The sequence below is a fragment of the Triturus cristatus genome, chromosome 7, assembly GCF_964204655.1.
Source record: "Triturus cristatus chromosome 7, aTriCri1.1, whole genome shotgun sequence".
Taxonomy (NCBI): domain Eukaryota; kingdom Metazoa; phylum Chordata; class Amphibia; order Caudata; family Salamandridae; genus Triturus; species Triturus cristatus.
This window is the reverse complement of record NC_140590.1, coordinates 921,588,170-921,607,931: the sequence shown is the minus strand read 5'-3', so window position 1 is coordinate 921,607,931 and position 19,762 is coordinate 921,588,170. Positions and strand designations below refer to the sequence as shown.

At 40.3% G+C, this 19,762-nt stretch overlaps 1 protein-coding gene across 7 annotated transcripts in view; it reads left to right on the top strand.

Annotated features, from left to right (window-relative positions):
• Nucleotides 1-19,762, top strand: part of LCP2 (lymphocyte cytosolic protein 2) — a 581,277-nt gene that overhangs the window by 253,896 nt on the left and 307,619 nt on the right. For all 7 annotated transcript variants that reach the window (XM_085617865.1, XM_085617869.1, XM_085617864.1 and 4 more), the window contains exon 4: nt 10,028-10,093. In XM_085617865.1, the coding sequence (XP_085473991.1) occupies nt 10,028-10,093 (66 nt within the window). The remainder of the gene's footprint in view (nt 1-10,027; nt 10,094-19,762) is intronic.

Genomic DNA, 19,762 nt, shown 5'->3' with positions numbered 1-19,762 from the left:
GATGGGGGAGATCCGGAGATAGCCCAATCAAAGAACATACTCACCAGGTCAGCAATCACAGAGATATTGTTCAAGAAATCGGCCGGCATATATGGCTTGGCGAAGCAGGGTTTATGAGAGCAATGAAAGGGTGGGGCACATGCTTGCTAGAGAAAAACTGGTTCAAACCCGGATCATTGAAATCAGAGATCCTAGTGTCGGCATGGTTACTGAGCCAGAAGATATTCTCTCTGCTTTTCAAAACATTTATCAGAGTTTATATAGAGAGGACATCCAGATAGGGGATCGAGAGATCGAGGAATACCTAAGTGGGCAAATTCTTGATAAGCTTTCCCCTGAGGAGAGAGAAATTTTAGAAGCACCAATTAAAATTGAGGAGATAATAAAGGTGATTGATTCTGTGCCGCTCAGTATAGCGGTTGGAATAGATTTGATACCAGGGGAATTCTATAAAAAGTTTAAGGCACAGGTCATAGAAATTATGTTAGAGATATTCGGCAGAGCACAATCAGGCGAGTTGGCCCCTGAATCATGGAAATCAGCTAATATTGTAGTATTTCCCAAAAAAAGGCACCCCAATAAATGAATTGGGGTCATACCGACCAATTACGCTGGTCAACAGAGATATGCAGATTTAAGCTTAAATTCTGGCCAATAGGCTAGCTTCAGTCATCAAGAAATTAGTCTCTCCCTGTCAACACGTTTATGTCCCGGGCAGGGGAACGATAGAACACATCCGTTGATCAATTGCCCTATTCAATTCCACCAAAGTTACGGGAGGCCCTATGGCTTTAATACTGTTAGATGCAGAAAAAGCCTTTGATAGGGTCTCCTGGCCCTTTTGTGGGCAATTATGGAGAGAAAGGGCCTGGGGAAAGGATTTATTGGGGCTATTAGCTGTATGTATCGGGAACTTACTGCCAGAATAGCCATGATGGGCTCTACATCCGATGTAATTAAAATTAGTCGGGGCACGCGGAAAGGGTGCCCTTGTTCTCCGCTATTGTTTGCGGTTTACATCGATCCCTTAATAAGGAAAATAGAGGAGAACCAAAAGATCCAGGCTATACATACTATTGGAGGGGACACCAAGATTTTAGCCTATGCGGATGACTTGGCAATAGCTACATCTAACCCGCGAGCGGCCTTTATTGAGATAGAAAGGGAAGCAAGTCAATCTGGTAAGATCTCGGGGTATCATCTTAATGAAAGTAAAACGCTAATAGTTAAGAATGGGAAAATAGACCTGGATGATGCTAGAGTAGTGAAGAATGCTAGATATTTAGGGATCAAGATCAGCGCTAATGTAAATGAAATTGTTAATATTAATCTGGAGTCTTTGATACAGAAATCTAGGAAGATTTAAATAGGATGAACAATCTTCATCTCACATTGTTAGGCAGGTGCAACGCTATTAAAATGTTATTTCTACCAAAAGTCTTATATTTTTTTAGAGCTATTCCAGTGGAAATAAAAAATCATGGTTTTTAGCGATGAACCAATTGATCACCAGATTCCTGTGGGCTGGGCAACGCCCTCGGAGAGCTTTAAAATACATGACTTTGCCTAGAGATCGTGGTGGCTGGTCAGTTCTGAATTTCCAAATATACTATTGGGCTGCAGCATTACAACAGATGGCTGATTTATTGGGAAGAGACAGTGGTGCAACAAGGGAAGTAGCTAATGTTTCCATATATGAGATAATATTTGGGGCAGAGGCACAAGGCTGTCTCATGCGACATATTGATTTTGCCTACTTTAAGAGAGTGAAATTCAAGATATTATTGTGAGCATTTAGGGTCTGGACTGCAGTCCGAAAAAAGTTGAACATTGGAAGAATCCACAGATATTCCCCTTTGGACAATAATGACTTACTTCCAGCTATATTCCATGATAGATATATGAACATTTGGGCTGATAGAGGTGCAAGGCATATAAGAGATTTAATGGAAGGCAAGGATATATTTTTGTTTGACACAATTAAGGGAAATTTCGGGATCAGGAACAATCACTTTTTTAAATATTTACCATTAAGAGATTTCCTGAATAAGAAGGTAGCTAGCTGTAGTAAAATCCCTTTCCTCGACATGGTGCTGGGGGCTTCCCCAACTTTATCTACAATATGTAAATTACTTAATAAAGAAATGGGGGACGATTTAATTGAACATACAAACCGTTGGCAGGAGCTGTTGCAAGCAGAGATCGGGGAATGTGAGGATTCCCTTTTGCTAAGCCAGATAGCATTTTGCGGCTAATCTTCAAGTACAGTGTTTTAAAACCTGGCTCAACTTATATATCACACCAGCACGGATTTTTAGATGGGGGGGGGACTTCAGGTATACATTGCTCTCGCTGCGGAACTCTACTCGCCGACAGCGTGCATATGTTTGCCACTTGCCCTAAACTTGTTCCTTTGGTAGCTGAGATGGGTAATTACCTTAGAAATATGCTGGGATTTGGGGTGGATCTTACACCCCAAGTGATAGTTTTGGGGGTATGCAATCAGGAAATGGTCGAACCAAACCAGATTATGTTATTCACAGCAATGGTGGTGTTTAGGCTATGTTTGGCTAGTGCTTGGCTCGATCAAGATCCTCCCTCAATATATGGCTGGTTGGGGAAACTGCTAGCAATATACTGGTGGGAGATCGCGGTATATAAACGATGGGGATATAGAACCAAAAAGAGAGGGCTTGAAATTTGGGCGCCAGTAACTAGATGGAATAACGAGGATGTGGATTTATTGACATAAGACTAGTTGAGCTGCTCTGAAAAAGTTATAACTGGTTGGGGAATTATTAATTGTTTTTTATTTGTTATTTTTTTCTTCTTGTCTCTTTTTTGTGTCATATAAGGTTAAGTGTGCATCAAAGTAATGTATAGTCGCACTTCCTTTGGATCAGAGGGAGGGGGAAAGGGTGAGCTGAGGGGGTGGGATATCTAGTGAGCAGGGGAGGATAAAACGCAAAATATGACATCTGGCGTATTTGTATTGTATAATGTATGTTTTGTTTATATCTCCTTTGTATGATGTCCAAATAAAGATTTTTTTAAAAAGGAAAGTAGATGTAGTTACAAACTGCCCTGCATCACACAAAAGGACCTTCACGCACATTCCCCCAACTACCTAAACAGAAAACTAGTAAAAGCAGGAAAATCCAGAACTCTGAGAATACTGAAAATAAAGTAAATAATATAAGACATAATTTTTGTGTATGACCAATCCTTAAATAATACTTTCTACATAGAGAGCCTGCCTGCATACACACCAAAGCTGCTGCTGACTTTTCACCCACCCTAAACCTCCATCCCTCCACCTTCACCCCTCACCCCTTCCACAGTATCCCCTCCCCTCCCTTCCCTCCCAACCCACCAAATGAGGCATAAGGACTATCAGTCCCTAAAAATATGGAGTGCCGCCCCCCCCTTAACTGGGTAGGAAAGAGAATATCCTTTTTTTTTTTTTTGTATTATTTTGTTTCCCCCCCCCACTCCACCCATACGTCTATATTAAATCCCCCTAAACGATTAGATCATAAATTAAAGTGACTGTAAAAATTCTTTGGCCTCAATCTCTGAAAAAAAGAACCTAGTCTGACCCTTAATTATGACCTTAACGTTGGCCGGATTTTGAAGATAGACTAATGCTCCTTTCTCTTGAAATCCTGGAATGAGTTGGCGTAATTGCCAACGTTTTGATACCGTTACCTGACAAAAATCAGGTCTGACGAAAAAGTTACAGCCTTTCGCCAGTCTCCTTTTATCCGGCCTTGCCAAACCAAAAACGGCCTCTCTCGCCAGAAAATTATTAAATCGCACGAGAATACATCTGGGTCTATCTACCTCTCCTTGCTTCACTCTTCTCACAGTAAAAGGAAACCTATGAGCTCTTTGTATCTCCATTGACCAGTCCCAAAGAGTCAATTCAGGAAAAGCCTCAGCAAAAAGTTCACAGACAAATTTCCGAACATCCAGGTCTTCCTTTTTTTCCGGAATACCTAAAATACGTACGTTTTTTCTTCGTGCTTGATTTTCCAACTCTGCCAATTTAGTATTAATATCATCCCGATGATCTCTGAAAGAATTTATTTTCAGTTTCTGTGCGGCCAAATCATCTTCTAATGTAGAAATCCTAGATTCTGCTTCAGTCACTCTAAGAGCCGTGTCAGAACATATTTTAATTACTCGCCGAACGGAGTTCTGTACTTTACGACAAGTTGTTTGCATACAAGTGTTTTCTAGCTTTATCCCAGCTCTGTGTTCCATCAAGGTATTGTAAATCGTAGAGAGAGTTTTCTCCTGAGCAGGTATTTGTTCTATACAGCTGAGAATCCTGATAAAGAAAGAAAGGGGGCCATACATTAAAAAGGACAACGACTCTCGGGTCTACCTGAAGATTAACTCGGTCAAAGAAATCCAGGTGCTAAGAAAATCAACCACTCAAATACATCTAGAGAAAATGGAATATGTTTTGAATAGTCATCCACAGTACACAACAGTTCACAGAATATGGCTTAATGAAACTCAAAGGAAGGGCTTGTCTCCTTTGTTGATCGATTATGTTCAATTAATAGGCATATGGCTCGGCTCACATCTCACCATGGTTTATTATATTAAATAGCTTGTAAATTCAGATCCATTTTGCATGCTGTCAAAACATATAAGCCCTTTCTTCAGCAAAATGACTTTGGGCCCGATTCACAGAACTAACTTAAGACAAAATACTAAACTTACTACCATTTTGGTATTCACAGAAGGAACTTACTCATTCTGGTATTCACAGAAGGCACTTACTCATTTCGGTATTCACAGAAGTTAGGAGTCCTAACTTTAGGACTCCTAAATGCCTTCTGTGAATACCGAAAGTCTTAAAATTTGAATTTTTCTCAGTTTAGTAGTAGTATAGTTAGGACTCCTAACTTTAGGACTCCTAAATGCCTTCTGTGAATACCGAAAGTCTTAAAATTAGGATTTTTCTGAATTTAGTAGTAGTAAAGTTAGGACACCTAACTTTAGGACTCCTAAATGCCTTCTGTGAATACTGAAAGCCTTAAAATTAGGATTTTTCTCAGTTTAGTAGTAGTATAGTTAGGACTCCTAACTTTAGGACTCCTAAACTGAGAAAAATCCTAATTTTAAGACTTTCGATATTCACAGAAGGCATTTAGGAGTCCTAAAGTTAGGACTCCTAACTTCTGTGAATACCGAAGTGAGTAAGTGTCTTCTGTGAATACCAAAATGACTAAGTGCCTTCTGTGAATACGAAAATGGTAGCAAGTTTAGGATTTTGTCTTAAGTTAGTTCTGTGAATCGGGCCCTTTGATATTAAATAAAATTAAATATGGGAACTAAATTCTAGCAGCCATGCCTCCATCCTTACTCAATGTCCTAATAATGGTATAAAAGGAAACATTATTGGTTCCCAGGCAAAAAAAAGACATCGCACGTACAATACGCCAACTTAGACACCTACCAAACGACATAGTAAGACATTCCCATCTGTTAGAACTAAAATCATCTTTAAAAAAACCCAAAAGGGAAGCAAATAGATCAATTGAGGAAAACCTGTGGGCAAAATTACATTCTGATATCAAGCTGAACGACGGGGCAAAATTTTGGAAAACAATTAACTCCTTTATGAATCCTGGGCACGAAGGAGTCTCTTCAAACATTAGTGAACAAACATGGGTTCACTATCTCAAAGACCATTTTTCACAACATATTACTAATAACTCGATGACAGCTGCTGATGACAACAAACTATTTTCCTTGAGTGATATTAGATACAACCAGACAGCACGAAGCGTCGATATAGGTTCAATGAAATTTCGAAAACTAATTGAGTGCCAAATTAAAAAAGGGAAGCGGGACGGGGCGCCAGGCCCGAATGGCATTCCCCCTATTTTGTACAAATTGAACGAAAAGGATTGGGCTGGAGCCCTTCTACCTCTGTTTTTGGAAATCAAACATTTAAATGTTTTACCTGCCTCCTGGAAGGGTTCAATCATCTCCCCAATATTTAAGGCAGGGGACAAAACTCTTCCAAATAATTATAGACTGGTTGCCCTCATGGATAACGAAGCAAAATATTTTGCTGGAATCCTTTTGGAGGAACTGCAGGCTAGGCCTGGGCAAAAATTTTGTTCCGTTCGCGGAAATTGCGATAATTTGACATTTTTGCGTTCCGCGGAGAGCGCGAAAATGTCAAAAATTCCGGTTTCCGCAGCTTGGCGATAATTTGTTTCTTGCTCGCGCTGTAAAATGATACATTCTCGCGCGCGCGCGATCGCCTTACCTGAATCCCTGCGTTCGCCGACAAGTTTTCTTGATCCGGTCGCGTTCTCCATGAGATGTTGTATTGTTTTTAGCCATTTGCGCTGTCTCGCGACAGTTCGCGCCCGCAGTGACGTCATGCGTCGCGCGATCACGTCTTTCTTCTCGCGATCATGCACCGCGAGAACAACTCAAAACAAGATGGCCGCGCCCGCAAGCAACCACATGGGTAAGTTGGCGACCCGCAACCATGCAGAAAATCTCGCGAACATGCCGGAAAAAAACTTCCGCATCTTCGCGATATTTCTGCTTGTTTGCGATAATTTTAAACATTCTCGCGATAATTTGCGAAGGTTAATTCCGCAAATTCCGCCCACCCCTACTGCAGGCCTGGGCTTCAGAATATTCTTTAATCCCGGCTAATCAGACCGGATTTGCCAAAACTGTCGGGACATCAACAAACATTTTGGCTATGGGTCTGTTAATTGATAAGGCAAAAACATCTAAAATGCCAATCAATTTGTGCTTTATAGACTATAAGGCAGCCTTTGATCATATTAATCGTAATCTTTTATGGGCCAAACTACAGAAGTGGGGGATACCAAAGCCTCTATTAGATCTGTTGATTAATTTACATAGTGACACATGGGTACAGGTTAAGCTGGGTGACTGCTCTCATCTGTAGAGACGCATCACAACAAATAATGGTCTAAAACAAGGATGCGTCTTGGCCCCTACACTATTTAACCTGTTCCTAGGAGACCTCACTCCGTTGCTCAATAACTGCAATTCTCATGCACCAAAATTAGGAGGCCAAATACTGTCCTCATTACTATACGCAGACGATTTGGTTTTAATTAGCCACACGAAAATAGGGATGCAAAATCTTATTGATGCTACAAAAAGATATTCTGATGAAAACCAATTGTCAATTAATTTGAACAAAACAAAAACGATGTCAATCAACAAAAAAAGAAAGTCATCGAACAGTTGGTTTTGGAATAAAAATCGTATAGAGGATACAAACATGTATAAATATCTAGGGGTCATAATTGACAGTGGTGGCCAGTTTATCCTACAAAAAGAAAAGGCATTGCCATAGGAGTCTCGCTAAAAAAATTAAATGGAAAATTAACTAGTCCATCTCTTTTCCCCATAATACAAGTTATTCGCTCAAAACTCTTGCCTACTATTACTTATGGCAGTGAAGCACAACGAGGAAGAGATGCAGGAATTTTGGATAAAACTGTGGCATCAGTATATACGATCATTTTTGGTCTACCTAAAGACACATCCCCGGCCCAAATGAGATTAGAGTTTGGAGGTCACAAACAGGCGCTTGCAAGACAGGGCGCATACATAATTACGTGGGATAAAATCAGGAAGGCGAAACAAGGGTCTCTTAATAGCCTTTTATGGTCAGAATTACAGCAGAATCAAGTATCCCAGGCTGCTAACTATCTGGCCAAAAGCCTGGTGACCCTAGGCTTAAAGGAGTTATGGAATACTTCCACCAATCATTCAACTATTAAAAGACTGGTAAAGAAAACAACAAAACACCTATCATGGATAGAAGATAAGGAGTCAGTGGCCAGGAGATCACATGGGTGGTTTGTCTTAAACTCCTATTCAAATCAAGGTCTACAGAGTTATTTCAATTTGGGCTACTCAAGATTTTTAAAGCTGAAGTTTCTAAAACTCGGAATGGGCCTGATCCCTTGTAGATGCCATCTTCCACATTGGCAGAGGGACAAAGGGGATGTCCTATGTCGGCTATGTGGTAATGCAATTGAGGACATGCCACACCTCTTATGCTCCTGTGAAAAACTGTTAGAAGTAAGGAAATGTTTGCTTAAATGTTTGTTTAACCAACGAGGGATACGCACCCGAAGGAATGCCGTGCTTGCCTGTTTTTCCCCTGACGATTTGCGGCTAAACTGCAACTTGGTGAAATTTATAAAAGAGGTGGAGATAAGGATGCAGAAACCTTTTTTTTAAACTTATTTTGGAGTCACTTGATAGTATGAACTGTACACAATTATATAGTTTTTATTGTAAAACTTATCAAAGTGACGGAAATGATATAATGAAAGTCTTAATCTGGAAGATTTTATTATTTTTGACTGAATTTAAGTATGTGTTGGGAAACGTAGAGAATGTATTTGTTTTATCTTCTTTTTATTTTTATAATGTGGAATTGCAATGGTTTTTATTAACTGTGCAAATAAAATTTACTTACTTACTTACTTACTTACTGGTTCCCAGGCTCCCAAAATTATAGTTCAAAATGTAGATTCTGCGTTAGTGTCATTTTTTGTGAACTCAGTCCACAAAATGCATACCTATTGCCTTTTTTTATTATTTTTATATATATGTAGGTCTTTAAATATTTGACTCACTAAGTAAAGTTTGCTCTAGGGCATATCTTCAGTGGACCAAATTGTGTTTGCTTCAGTGGGAATTTAACAGCAGTAAGAGATCAACAATGCCATCCCTGCTCATACTGTACCTGTCGCTACACCTCAGCTTTGAAGCATGCTTGGCATCAATACACCTTCTCTACAATTCATGGAAATGTCACCATTCATGCTTTGCAATGGAAACACCACTTGTCTCTCTCCTGCACCAATTAAGTAATTCTATACTGTCCCCCAAAAACTTTTACTAAATAAACTGTGCAATGGGAAAATGTTTAGCTATCTTTGATTAGTTTTATAAATACATTTTAAGTACGGTGTTAAGGGAGTGACCAGTTATCTACACTACAAATTTTGATAATATCACATACGAAATGAAAAATACAATCACATCCGATTGCAGAAAGTGTGCACTTGACCTTTATGTCTCATTGCTTGAATCGAACAACATTACACTTCTACATTCCAGAACAAGAAGGGTCAGCAGTTATCAATTTCTAAACCTTAAATAAAACTTTAAAGCAGGATAATTATTTGAGAACAAAGTTTATTCAGCTGAATGACATGGGAGCCCCTGGAGATTAAGCTGATAACAACAACTGAGCACAATTATTGTTATAGCACCTCCTTTCTGGGACATTGATAGCATTTTGTTAAACAGTGTGCTCTTCTCACTGCTGCTGCAACCTTGAGAATTATTTGCAAAAGCCAGAATGAGAACATCATATCTTTCTCCGTTGTCTTCCTAAACCACCCAGAGCTGAGCTCTTCAAAATACCCTTAAATGTTTATCGTTGAAGCTTGTGCTAGTATTGGTGCGATAGCAATGCGTTCAAGGGACTGAAACAAGATGGAAGCTTTTCAGATTTTGGGTTTGTGGTCCAGGCGCCCCCACATTCACTTTCACCTGCATTGTTACTGCATTATATTATTTGACTGCACATGGCCAAAATAGTTAAAATCAGATTTTGTGATGTGGACTAGTGGCCAAGTTGTGTAAGTGAAACCAAATTGGATACACCTGAACAAATGACTTCATTCTTATCTTTTTGGAGACACTTAAAATGGTCTAATCGGTTATCGAGTGTTTCTTGAAAATATACTTAAAATACATTTTAATTTTTTAATTGAAAGCTTTGATCTTGAGGTAAAAAGGAACTGGCATATCGCTTTTACATTTAGCTTTACTCCAATGTCTTGTATTAAGTATCCTGGATATTAACGTAGTACACATCATGTAGTCAGTGTATTTGTGCCAAGAGTGTCTTAACACTAATATAAAAGCAGTTTTGTTGTAGTTGAAATCACGTGTGCATTAATGCATGTTTGTTTTTCAGGATCATTATCAAACTCTGTCAAGAAATAAGCAAGAAGCCAGAAAAGAAAAACCCGTTTAGAGTATGGTAAGCAGAATATTATTAACTCCTTTACGCGGGAAGTGGGAGACTTTGAAATAAAAGCTGTGGGAATGTATTTCCCTCATTGGCTTATAATGCAGCAGAAGCAATTCTTGGTGTTGACACCTAACATAAAGCTATTTTGGCTTAAAAAATCCAAGGTAACCCTCCTGATTCGGGTCGATGTATGTTTATGCAAGAACTGAATAACTCCCCGACATTTTTCTGATTGTGCAGTGTGTGTGCTACCAGCTTTCAATATAATGAAAGCTGTATTGCATTTACAGTTATTACACAAGCAAACAAGGGAACCAAATGTACATAGAGAGCATGGGTGCATTCTATTTTGTAAGAACAACGCTCCCTACAAAAACAAAGACTAATCTGAAATTAAATCAATGAATTTACTACTGTCACAAACGTTATAAATCTCAGTTTTTTTCCATAGAAAAATATTTTGAAAGATCACAAATTAGTGGGTTGTGCCAAAGAAAATATTTTAATGTATTTATCACTCTGACAATTATTTTCAAGTCACACTCATATGTCATCTTTCATATGAACACAAAATCACAAACCAGCCCAATCACATTATGTATTCAATCAACGGTCAGTATGTGCTGTTGACGACGTTTTGATCCTCTTACAATGTAAGGATCATCACCAGAACATTACAATTTAAAATGCATAGATGAAAGACAGCGAAGCACTGTACATGATAAAATACACAACCCGCTGAGCACCGACATGCAGGAGTCGGGGTTCGCATCCTGATTCCTCCTGGTCTGTGGAGCCGGAACCTTAGTCTTCGTTAAGTTTAGTTCACTTCCTGTGATGACTCAATTTCTGGCGTAATGCATGTTTTCCCTCGTTGCTATGGTAGGACCTTTTACAGGATATTTCATAATTTCTGCAGTTATCAAACATTGCAGTGAGAAAGTATGAATGTAATTATGCGTGAATAGTCCTAGGTTAGATGAGGAGTAACAGAGCAGGAGGAGGGCCCTGAGATATTATTCAGTATTGTTTCAATAGGACCGGGATCATATTTTCAATTATGTGATTTGGTACTGTTCAATGAAGAGATGAGGCTCCAGTTTCTTTCTGATTCGCAAGTGGTTTGGAACAGTTTTAATAAATGTTATGCTGTTCCTTACCCTGGGTACAAGGGAAGAGAATGCCTCCCGTCTGGTCTTTTGCCTCTTTATTTTATTGTCTCTAGTCTTGCAGTGTTTTGGCTACTGGTATCATGCTGACCACCTGAGGTAGTTAGTGTCTCAGTCAGGTGAGCATGTGTAAAGGAATGGATAGCATTATAGGTGACGTAGCTGTTCTTTATAATGATACAGGATAGAGGTGGAATTATTGGTATTCCTTCACCGGTGAGGTGATGTTGCCAAATGTCATCAAGCTTTTGACAAGTAGTCTCATGGCTTGCAGGATGCTTTTCAGGATTGCCAAGTTGGTTTTGGGAATGCCACTGAGCACAGCATTTCCTCCATCTACATGGGAGGGGAAGATGACACTTGCACTTTTGTTCTGAAGTCATTTTCATTTAGGAAGGGTGTCACTGTTTTAGGTTGAGTAGCTGATACCATGCATTCAGTGATGTGATCCAGGTTTAATATTAATGATTTAACTGTGAATGATATCTGGGGGAAGAAGCACTCCAGCTAGGCCTGAGTCTGTGCAGGCTTTATACAGTGGACCTTAAGATAGCTGCTTAAAATCCATTTGTGGCCTAGCTCATGTGAGGCTTTGAATCATTGAATAATGTCAGCTGAGGAGGTTTTTAGTTAGAATTGTATGTCATCGAAAAGTAGCTAAATCTTCATGTTATTGGTAAGTTTCGTTTTCCTGTAGATATTAAAGATGCTGGGGTAGCTGATGGATCCCTGGAGGACTTCCCAGCAGGTGGGAAGTTTCTAAGAGTGAGATCTTCAGGTTTGGGAAAGCAGTTAATGGTTGCCAAGATGAGTCATGAAGTATTGCATGACTATGCTCAAGTACCCTATCTGTATTTCAAGGAGATGGATCAATTTATGGTGCTTGACAGTTTCAAAGGCTATAGAGACATCAAGGAGAACTAGGAGTCAGGGCTCATCATCGATGATGAGGTAGGAAACATACAATTCTTTCTGAAGCACAACAGGTTGTGTTTTTGGAGGATTGTCTTACTGAGCTGCTCCTTTGCTGATCTAGACTGATTACTCAATGATTTTTGGATAAAGAATGCTTACTGATAAGCACTCCGTGGGGAGGATCTGCCCTCTCTCAAGGACATTTGGATGATTCATTGGAGAAGGGAGACATGGGACACTGTTGAGATGGCATAAGAAATTGTATTATGGATGATGGCTGCTGGGCATGTCTTCTTTCTGCCGCTCAAGTAGATTTTCTATTCAATCTGTAGGTTTCTCAGCTTGGACGGTAGTCACCTGACACAGCCTCCCATGTTGAGAAATCGTGCCAGGACTCGTCCTAGCACTTGTATTTCTTGTTTGCCCTTGCCAAGTTAATGTTGGTGAGCTGCACACAAGATAAACTCCGCCACATAGCAGTTCTCAAAGTTTTTCTGGAACTCTGCGGTCCAGGTGAACCACGAAGTTGGCAAAATTCTGCGAACTCCACTGATGGGGCGGAGATTAACTCCCACCCCTACTGCCCAGTTGCCTGTAGTTTGGTGGTGTCACTTGACTATTCAAAACCTGGAAATTCCAGTAGAAATCCTAGCACCATTTTCAGTGTAAGAATGAACTTAAAATGTGGTAAAGAGTTGTCACTGTCACTTGTGCAACAGAGAGGCATGTTTGCACCACCACCCCTATTTTTACAAACTCCAGGCAACAGACAAAACAAAAACTCTCGGTGTACTTTAAGAAACTGGATTGTGGTAATGTCACATTTGCAAGGTAAATCACTTTTATTTTTGAATGACACAATCTCCAACTAACCATGTAATGTATATCTTTACCTTGATGGTTCAGTGTGATGGAATGTTGCCATTCAACATCATTGAGTGGCAGCACATAAATCCTGTTTAACTATTGAAACAGGTATGAGAGCTCTTTCTTTCACACTTTTACACTACTCACTCCATTCGTGATTGTGCTGGACGACACTGTTTCTCAACCTAAAATAGATGTACGTACTGACATCTGATGTAATCCGCACAGACAAACATGCATTGCCTGGCTGAGTTTTCACATTTTAGGCCATATTTCTTTGGGACCATGTAAGCAGGAGTCCAAACTTGTTTGATAACAACTATGTAAAGTATTTTATGTAAGACTAGGGAGCTACCTGCTACTAATAAGATTAGGAAGGCAGAGTTGGTTAGGTCACTGAAGGCCTGGGCCAGGTCAGCCCCAGAGAATGAAGGGGAGAGGAAGGCTGACCCCCCCAATGTCACCAAGGAAGGGGGTGATGATGATGCTTCCTCCGTTGCTTCCAGTACTAGGTACATAATTCCTGATGGTGGGAGGAGGACAGGGTCCCCCACACAGGAACCACCACTGTACCTTGCAGATAGGCAGCTTGAGGCCGTACTAGCTTTAGCAGCTTTGGAGCAGAAGAAACAGGAATTAGCTAACAAATAGTGACAGCAATAATGATGAAGAATGTGAGTTGTCTGGGGGAAGGGGGTTTGACCACAAGCTTTCCAAGGGTGTAGTGCCCAGAAACACAGAGGGGGTGATATTGACAAATGGCTCAATGTATTTGAATGGGCCCTTGAGGTGTGGGGGGTCTGCCCCAAGCATTGGGGTTCACTCTTGTGGGAACTGATCCCAGTGGCTGGGAGGGATAGGCTCCTGACCCCGTGGGGTGGGGCAAAATCCTACTCCACATGAGGCAATGATTAGTCAAGAAGTTTTGTCTGACCCCAGAACAGTACAGAGGATAGATTAGGGAAACCCAGGAGGTAAATACACAGTCATTTGTGAACTTTGTGGACATCTCAGTGAAGGCCCTAGAAGACTGGATTGTTGGTAGGCAAGTGAACATATATGAGGGTGTTGATCATTTGTTTTTCAAAGGGCACCTTTTGACTCAGTGTGTACAAGAAAAGTTGTGCCAGTATCTAGTGGACATGAAACTGACTAGCCCTAGAGAGCTGGGCGAGTTAGCTGATGAGTAGGCGAGACCGGGTTTACAATCAGCACCAGGGAGGTGATCAGAAGAAGGGAGGACAGGTTCCCCCTGGGGAAAGCCCAGGGGAAAGAAGGTCAAAAACAGAAGGGTTCCTCAAATGACACACAAAATTCTGAATAAGGAGGGGGGGGGCGAGCCAATCCAAGTTCAAGGGGTAGGGGTATCAAGGAAAGAATGGTAGGCTTGTTGACTCCTCAAAGGTGGGATAGTGCTTTGACTGTAATCAGCCATGGCACAAGAAAGGGGTTGTTGTCTGCACAAAGAAGCACCCCACTGGTGGGCAGTCACTAGGGATTGCTAGTGTAAGTGTGAGGTGGAGAGTGCTCCAGAGAGGGGTAGGGAAGTGACAGAGGCAACCTTAGTGTCCCTAAGCGGGGTAGATATTGCAACCCTGGCTGTCTTACCTCCAAGCAGAGGCCTGCCATCAATGGAACTGAGGTTGAGGCTCTGAGAGACACATGAGCAGGTGTAACTTTGGTCATGGATATACTGGTGTCTCAAGAGCAGATCATGCTTGGTGAGTTTCACCAGGTGACCTCTGCAGATGACAGAACCAAACTCCATTCAGTGGCTTTGGTGGATTTGTAATGGGGAGGTGTGACAGGCCCTTTGAAGGTAGTTGTGTCTCCTGTACGCCCAGTACAGTGTTTACTGGGAAATGATCTTGAAGCATCTGACTGGTCAGAGGCGGAGAGAGGGCCCCATATGAGAATATTGGGCCTCCCTGAGTGGGTATTGCTGTGACCGGGTCACAGACTAGCTAGAAGGGAAATGATGGACACTTGGACCCTGTAACAATGGGTCAAGCATCCAGGGACAAGAGCACTTGGTCTTGTGAGCCAGCCCAGAAAACTCCAGAGGTGCAGCCGGAATCTGACCCGGAGGAGAAGGATCCGGCTTCTGGGAAAGGGACTCCATCTCTCCCAGAGCTGTCAGACTTGGCAGAACTGACAGGAGCCAGTGGACCCTCCAGAGAGAAGTTATGTCAGGGTCAGAGAGACTGTCCCACCCTTGAGGGATTGAGGCGGATTACATCAAAGCAAGAGTAAAGGGGGGACAGTGGGTTCCACAAAATCTACAAGATAGGCTGCTCTATACTTAGGCCAGAAACCTCAGGGAGGGGCCACCAGGAGGGTGGTGTAGCCCCAGAAATACAGAGAGTTCCACTTAATGTTGGAAACATGGTCAAAATTAAATCTGGAATTCATTCCATGAAAGGTAACAGCAAATTCAGTGAGCCTGTCAAAGTTGTGAAAATGCATAGAAATGCTGTTATGGTTGAGGGTGGTCACTGGTGGAACGTGAATAGGATAGTTAAGGTTAAAGAAAATAATGGTACGTCTGTTTCATTGAAAAAGGTTTACTCTGATCCTGTTCAAATTCCTCAGAGAAGGAGTTCTAGAATTATTGTTAACCCCACTAGATACAGGGTATAGTTTTACTTGATTTTAGTATATGTTTTTTTGTTTTTTTTTAGTTGTTTTGTGTTGGTAGGGAAAGAAGATATGTTGTGATGTATCTCTGTAATGTGATGTTTCTTTAAGCATGACCTATGATGTATTTGTTTATGGAATGCTCGTGTCCTAGCAACCATCTGCACTTGTTATCTGTGAAGGCTGTTGGCAGAGCTGGTCCACTGAGCTATGTGACTTATGTAGCCAAATAAATAACCAGCTTATAACCCAGTGCCTCAGCTTGGTTACTACAGTTAGCAATAAGGATTTTGTAAAAAATCACAGATTTATTAGGAAGGTGGAATCTTGGGTGTTACGTCTTTTCAACATTCTAAAGATAATGAAGAACATGGTTGAATTGGAATCAAGACATACTTGGATTATGTCACGATTTGCCAAGGTGGGTGACCAAAGCAAGGAGCAATTAAAGTCAGGACTTTGCTTCCCAGGAGTAGGTTGGTGGAGAAGGGAATTTATGTAGCTCCATTAGGGTCATCAACCGAAAATGAGAAAAACTAGGTGAAACCAACATATTTGAGGAGAGGCCCTCTATCGACAAGGAACTATGTCAAATGTGTGCACCCTGGTGCGGGAAAGTTGTTGTTTTGCTTTCCATCTTGGTAATGCAATGTGTTCCCCAATGTTCTGTTCTTGGGAAGTTACCGTATTTGTTAAACCATTTTAAGACATGTTGTTGTTACTATTCTGGTCACATTTTCTTTTGTTCCTGTTGTTCTGTGCATTTTGGAGATTTCTGACATGCTATATTTGGCCTGTTCAATTATGTGTTCATGCTTAATATCTATTTCTATTTTTTTTATTTGTAAGAAATGAGGATTGTTATCTGTTGTTCTTGTAAGTACTGGATTGTAGAACTCATGTGGTCACTAGACTGTGTGAATGTAGAATTTATATGATCAGATGGTGTTTGGTCTCTTAGCTGCCTTGAGGTTGGTTAAGCTACTTTGTGAGTAAACACTGGGAACTCCAGCAGACTTAATCACATCATTATCTGAGGGAGAGTAGACTTAACATGCTGATTGATTTGTTGATTAATGAACAGGTTGATTCTTTCAATAACTACATGCTGGGTTCATGGTGATGGATGAAGTCTGAGAGTAATGTGAAGTGGGTGTGCCTCATGAAGTCTTAGGAGATGAAGTCAGCTTTCTTTTGTGAAGATCTTTTTAGGTGTTCTGTATATCTGCCATGATTAAAAATGTTCCTAGAGGTCAACTTTGAATGCTCCTGAAATCCTCATCTTTTAACCTGACCTGTAGTCAAAATAAATGAAGCAAAGAAAAAATGCAAAAAGAAAATTGGCAAACAAGGACATTGGTCAATCTGAATCCAATTTTTTCAAACTCTGGGGAATGCCCCACTCGAGGTTTGTGGCTGTATTCCCATGGGGAGCACAGGCATCTGCAATTACTTGTAAATAATGATAGCCTTGAACCACGACTGGCTCATTTTCAGGCAGTCTTCATTCATTCAGTTGAAGTGTAGCAAAAATGTGGAAACTGTAATACTGAGTTCCACGGAGGAAAGTCACTTGCGGCCAGATATATGACCCTTACATTTAGCGACTCGTAAATTGCGTTGCTTTGCGACTCGCAAAATGCAATTTACAATAGTGTTGGAAATGGCTAGCACTCCCAGGGATAGTAGCCTGCTAGGGTCAGCAGACCACCACGTCTGTGACTGCTTTTTTTAATAAAGCAGTTTTTTTTAATGCAGACCTTTTTCCTTAAAGGAAAACAGGATGCATTTAAAAAAAGAATAATTAAACATTTCTGTTTCATTTTTTAGGAGTAGTCAGTGCTTGCCACTGCTTGCTCTTAAAAAATATTTTTGCACACACTCACAAAGGGGAGGGGTCCCCTGAGAACCTCTTCCTGTTAGCAAGTGGCTTACCACCTACTTGAAGTAGGTGGTAAACTGCGAGTGTTTCGCAACCGCTAATGTGTTTTCAAAATAATCATACATTGAAATGCGAGTCACTATTAGGTAGGGATGCCCTTGGCACGCCCTTCCTAATAGCGAGTCGCAAACGCTATTTTCAAAGTCACGACTCGCAAAATAGCTTTTGTTCATGCGAGGACCCTTTTTTGCGGTTGGAAACGGGCTAATTTCCCATTTGCGACTGCAAAAATCGGTCGTAAATCTGGCCCTAAGTGTAGAGATATGGTCAAAGACGTGGCTAAAAAGAACAATATATTCTGCATGTTGTTGTTTCTTTCACCTGCATAGAAAATAACATGCACACAAGTTAAAGTAATCATAAGACAATAGTCTTATTTTTCTATGCAACCTTAGTTGGCTAATGAGATCCCTGCAGATATCTGTGTGTGTGACCAGAGAGTCACAAATTTATAACTCAATTTGTGCAGTGAGTAATGGTGAATTTTGTATTTATACTGCTTCGAAGTCCGAGCTTGTGACAGAAAGCCCTGTTAATATGTCATTATTGTAAAATGTTATCAAACAGTACAAAATAGGCTGTGCAAAATAATGTAGTGTTTAATAATTCAATTCAATTCAGTTCAAATATGTATTCAGTCGAATTAAAATAGACCATAAAAGCACATGAAATACAGTACGAATTCATCATATCGCATAAAATGTCAAACTATCGCGCAATTGTTAAAATAGTTTTAAAATACAAGCCTTAGCGCTCTCTTAAAAACTCTATAAATCAGTGAATAACAATGTTAATGGACAGCCAGGGAAACAGTTTGTTTTCAAAGATTCAAGATACCCAAACAGTCATAGCCGGTTCGATCGTAGCCAAACAAAAAGGGTAACAAAAACCTCAAATAGGGTCCGCTATGTACTCCTCTTGGTGTGAAAGCTAAAAGCGATACCTCAACATTATACCTAAAGTTAGGGATAAATTCAGTATAAATCATGCCTACCTGAACATAAGCTGACACTAAAGGTTAATCTCCTCTAAAGCGTACTAACATATATTCAGTCGTGTTGAGACCTACGACATACATATAGCAGATAAATACATTCAATGAGTGTAAAACAGTACAGTAAAACAATGCAATAAACATGGTGCAATTATCCTATCATAGTTTTTCTAGCTCGGATGGCCGCTTTCAAGAAGGCAAAGAGATAATAACAAGTTTCAAGCTAGTCTAGAAACTGTAAGTAGAGCAGAGCTATTATCCACTGCTGGTGCCCTAGTTTACCTAACAAGGGCTTTAAAAAGTGACACGTTGTAGGCTGTGCAAATTACAAAAAAAACATAAAGTGCAGAAGTGATTGTGCAGATTGATTACCACAGGGGCAAGAAGATTCTGTTTCCCTCTGGATCTTGGAAACTTTTAAAACACAATGGCCAATGTATTGAGCAAGCCCGAAAGCAAAAAAGGAGTGATCCCTCCCATTGTGTAAAATCTAAAGATAAGTACATAGGGAGTTCGCCTATGGCTAAAGATCTATAATATTTCAATACTGAGAGTTTTGCTAACTCGTTTTTCATTCCTAAGTCATCAGAGTGCTCAATAAATGTTGCTTTCACCTCTGTTTTATCAGTTTTGGAAATACTACTGGGTTCGATCATGAAAGAAGAGAGACACAGGATTGCAAACATATCACAAATATATCTCAGCCATGGGATAGAAAAGCCTTAACCAGGCTGAGACAATCAAGGATGATATCCCAACATAACGTTGCGGCAGGGTTCGTCCCTATGCTAACCCATAACAAAAGAGGTGCCAATTGGACCTTGTCAGAGATAAAACCCTGATTTAATTCAAATAAATCTAGAGGTAGTAGGAGGTAAGTTTAACATCCTACGAAAAACTCGGTTTTCCTCAGCCTTGAGGGAGAATATTTAATATAAAATATAAAATAGGTGTTCAAAAATACACATTTTCGTAATCAGTAATCCCACTAAATATAGTGCAATTTGTTTTGTGAGTGTCCATTAAAAGGATGCACTCCAGATATCTGCTAATATCACCCTTATATTACATCTCTAAAAGAATAACTATTAGAAACCATAAAGCTTCAAATGATTTCATCAATTAGAGCCTATTATGGCTCTAAACACATTTAT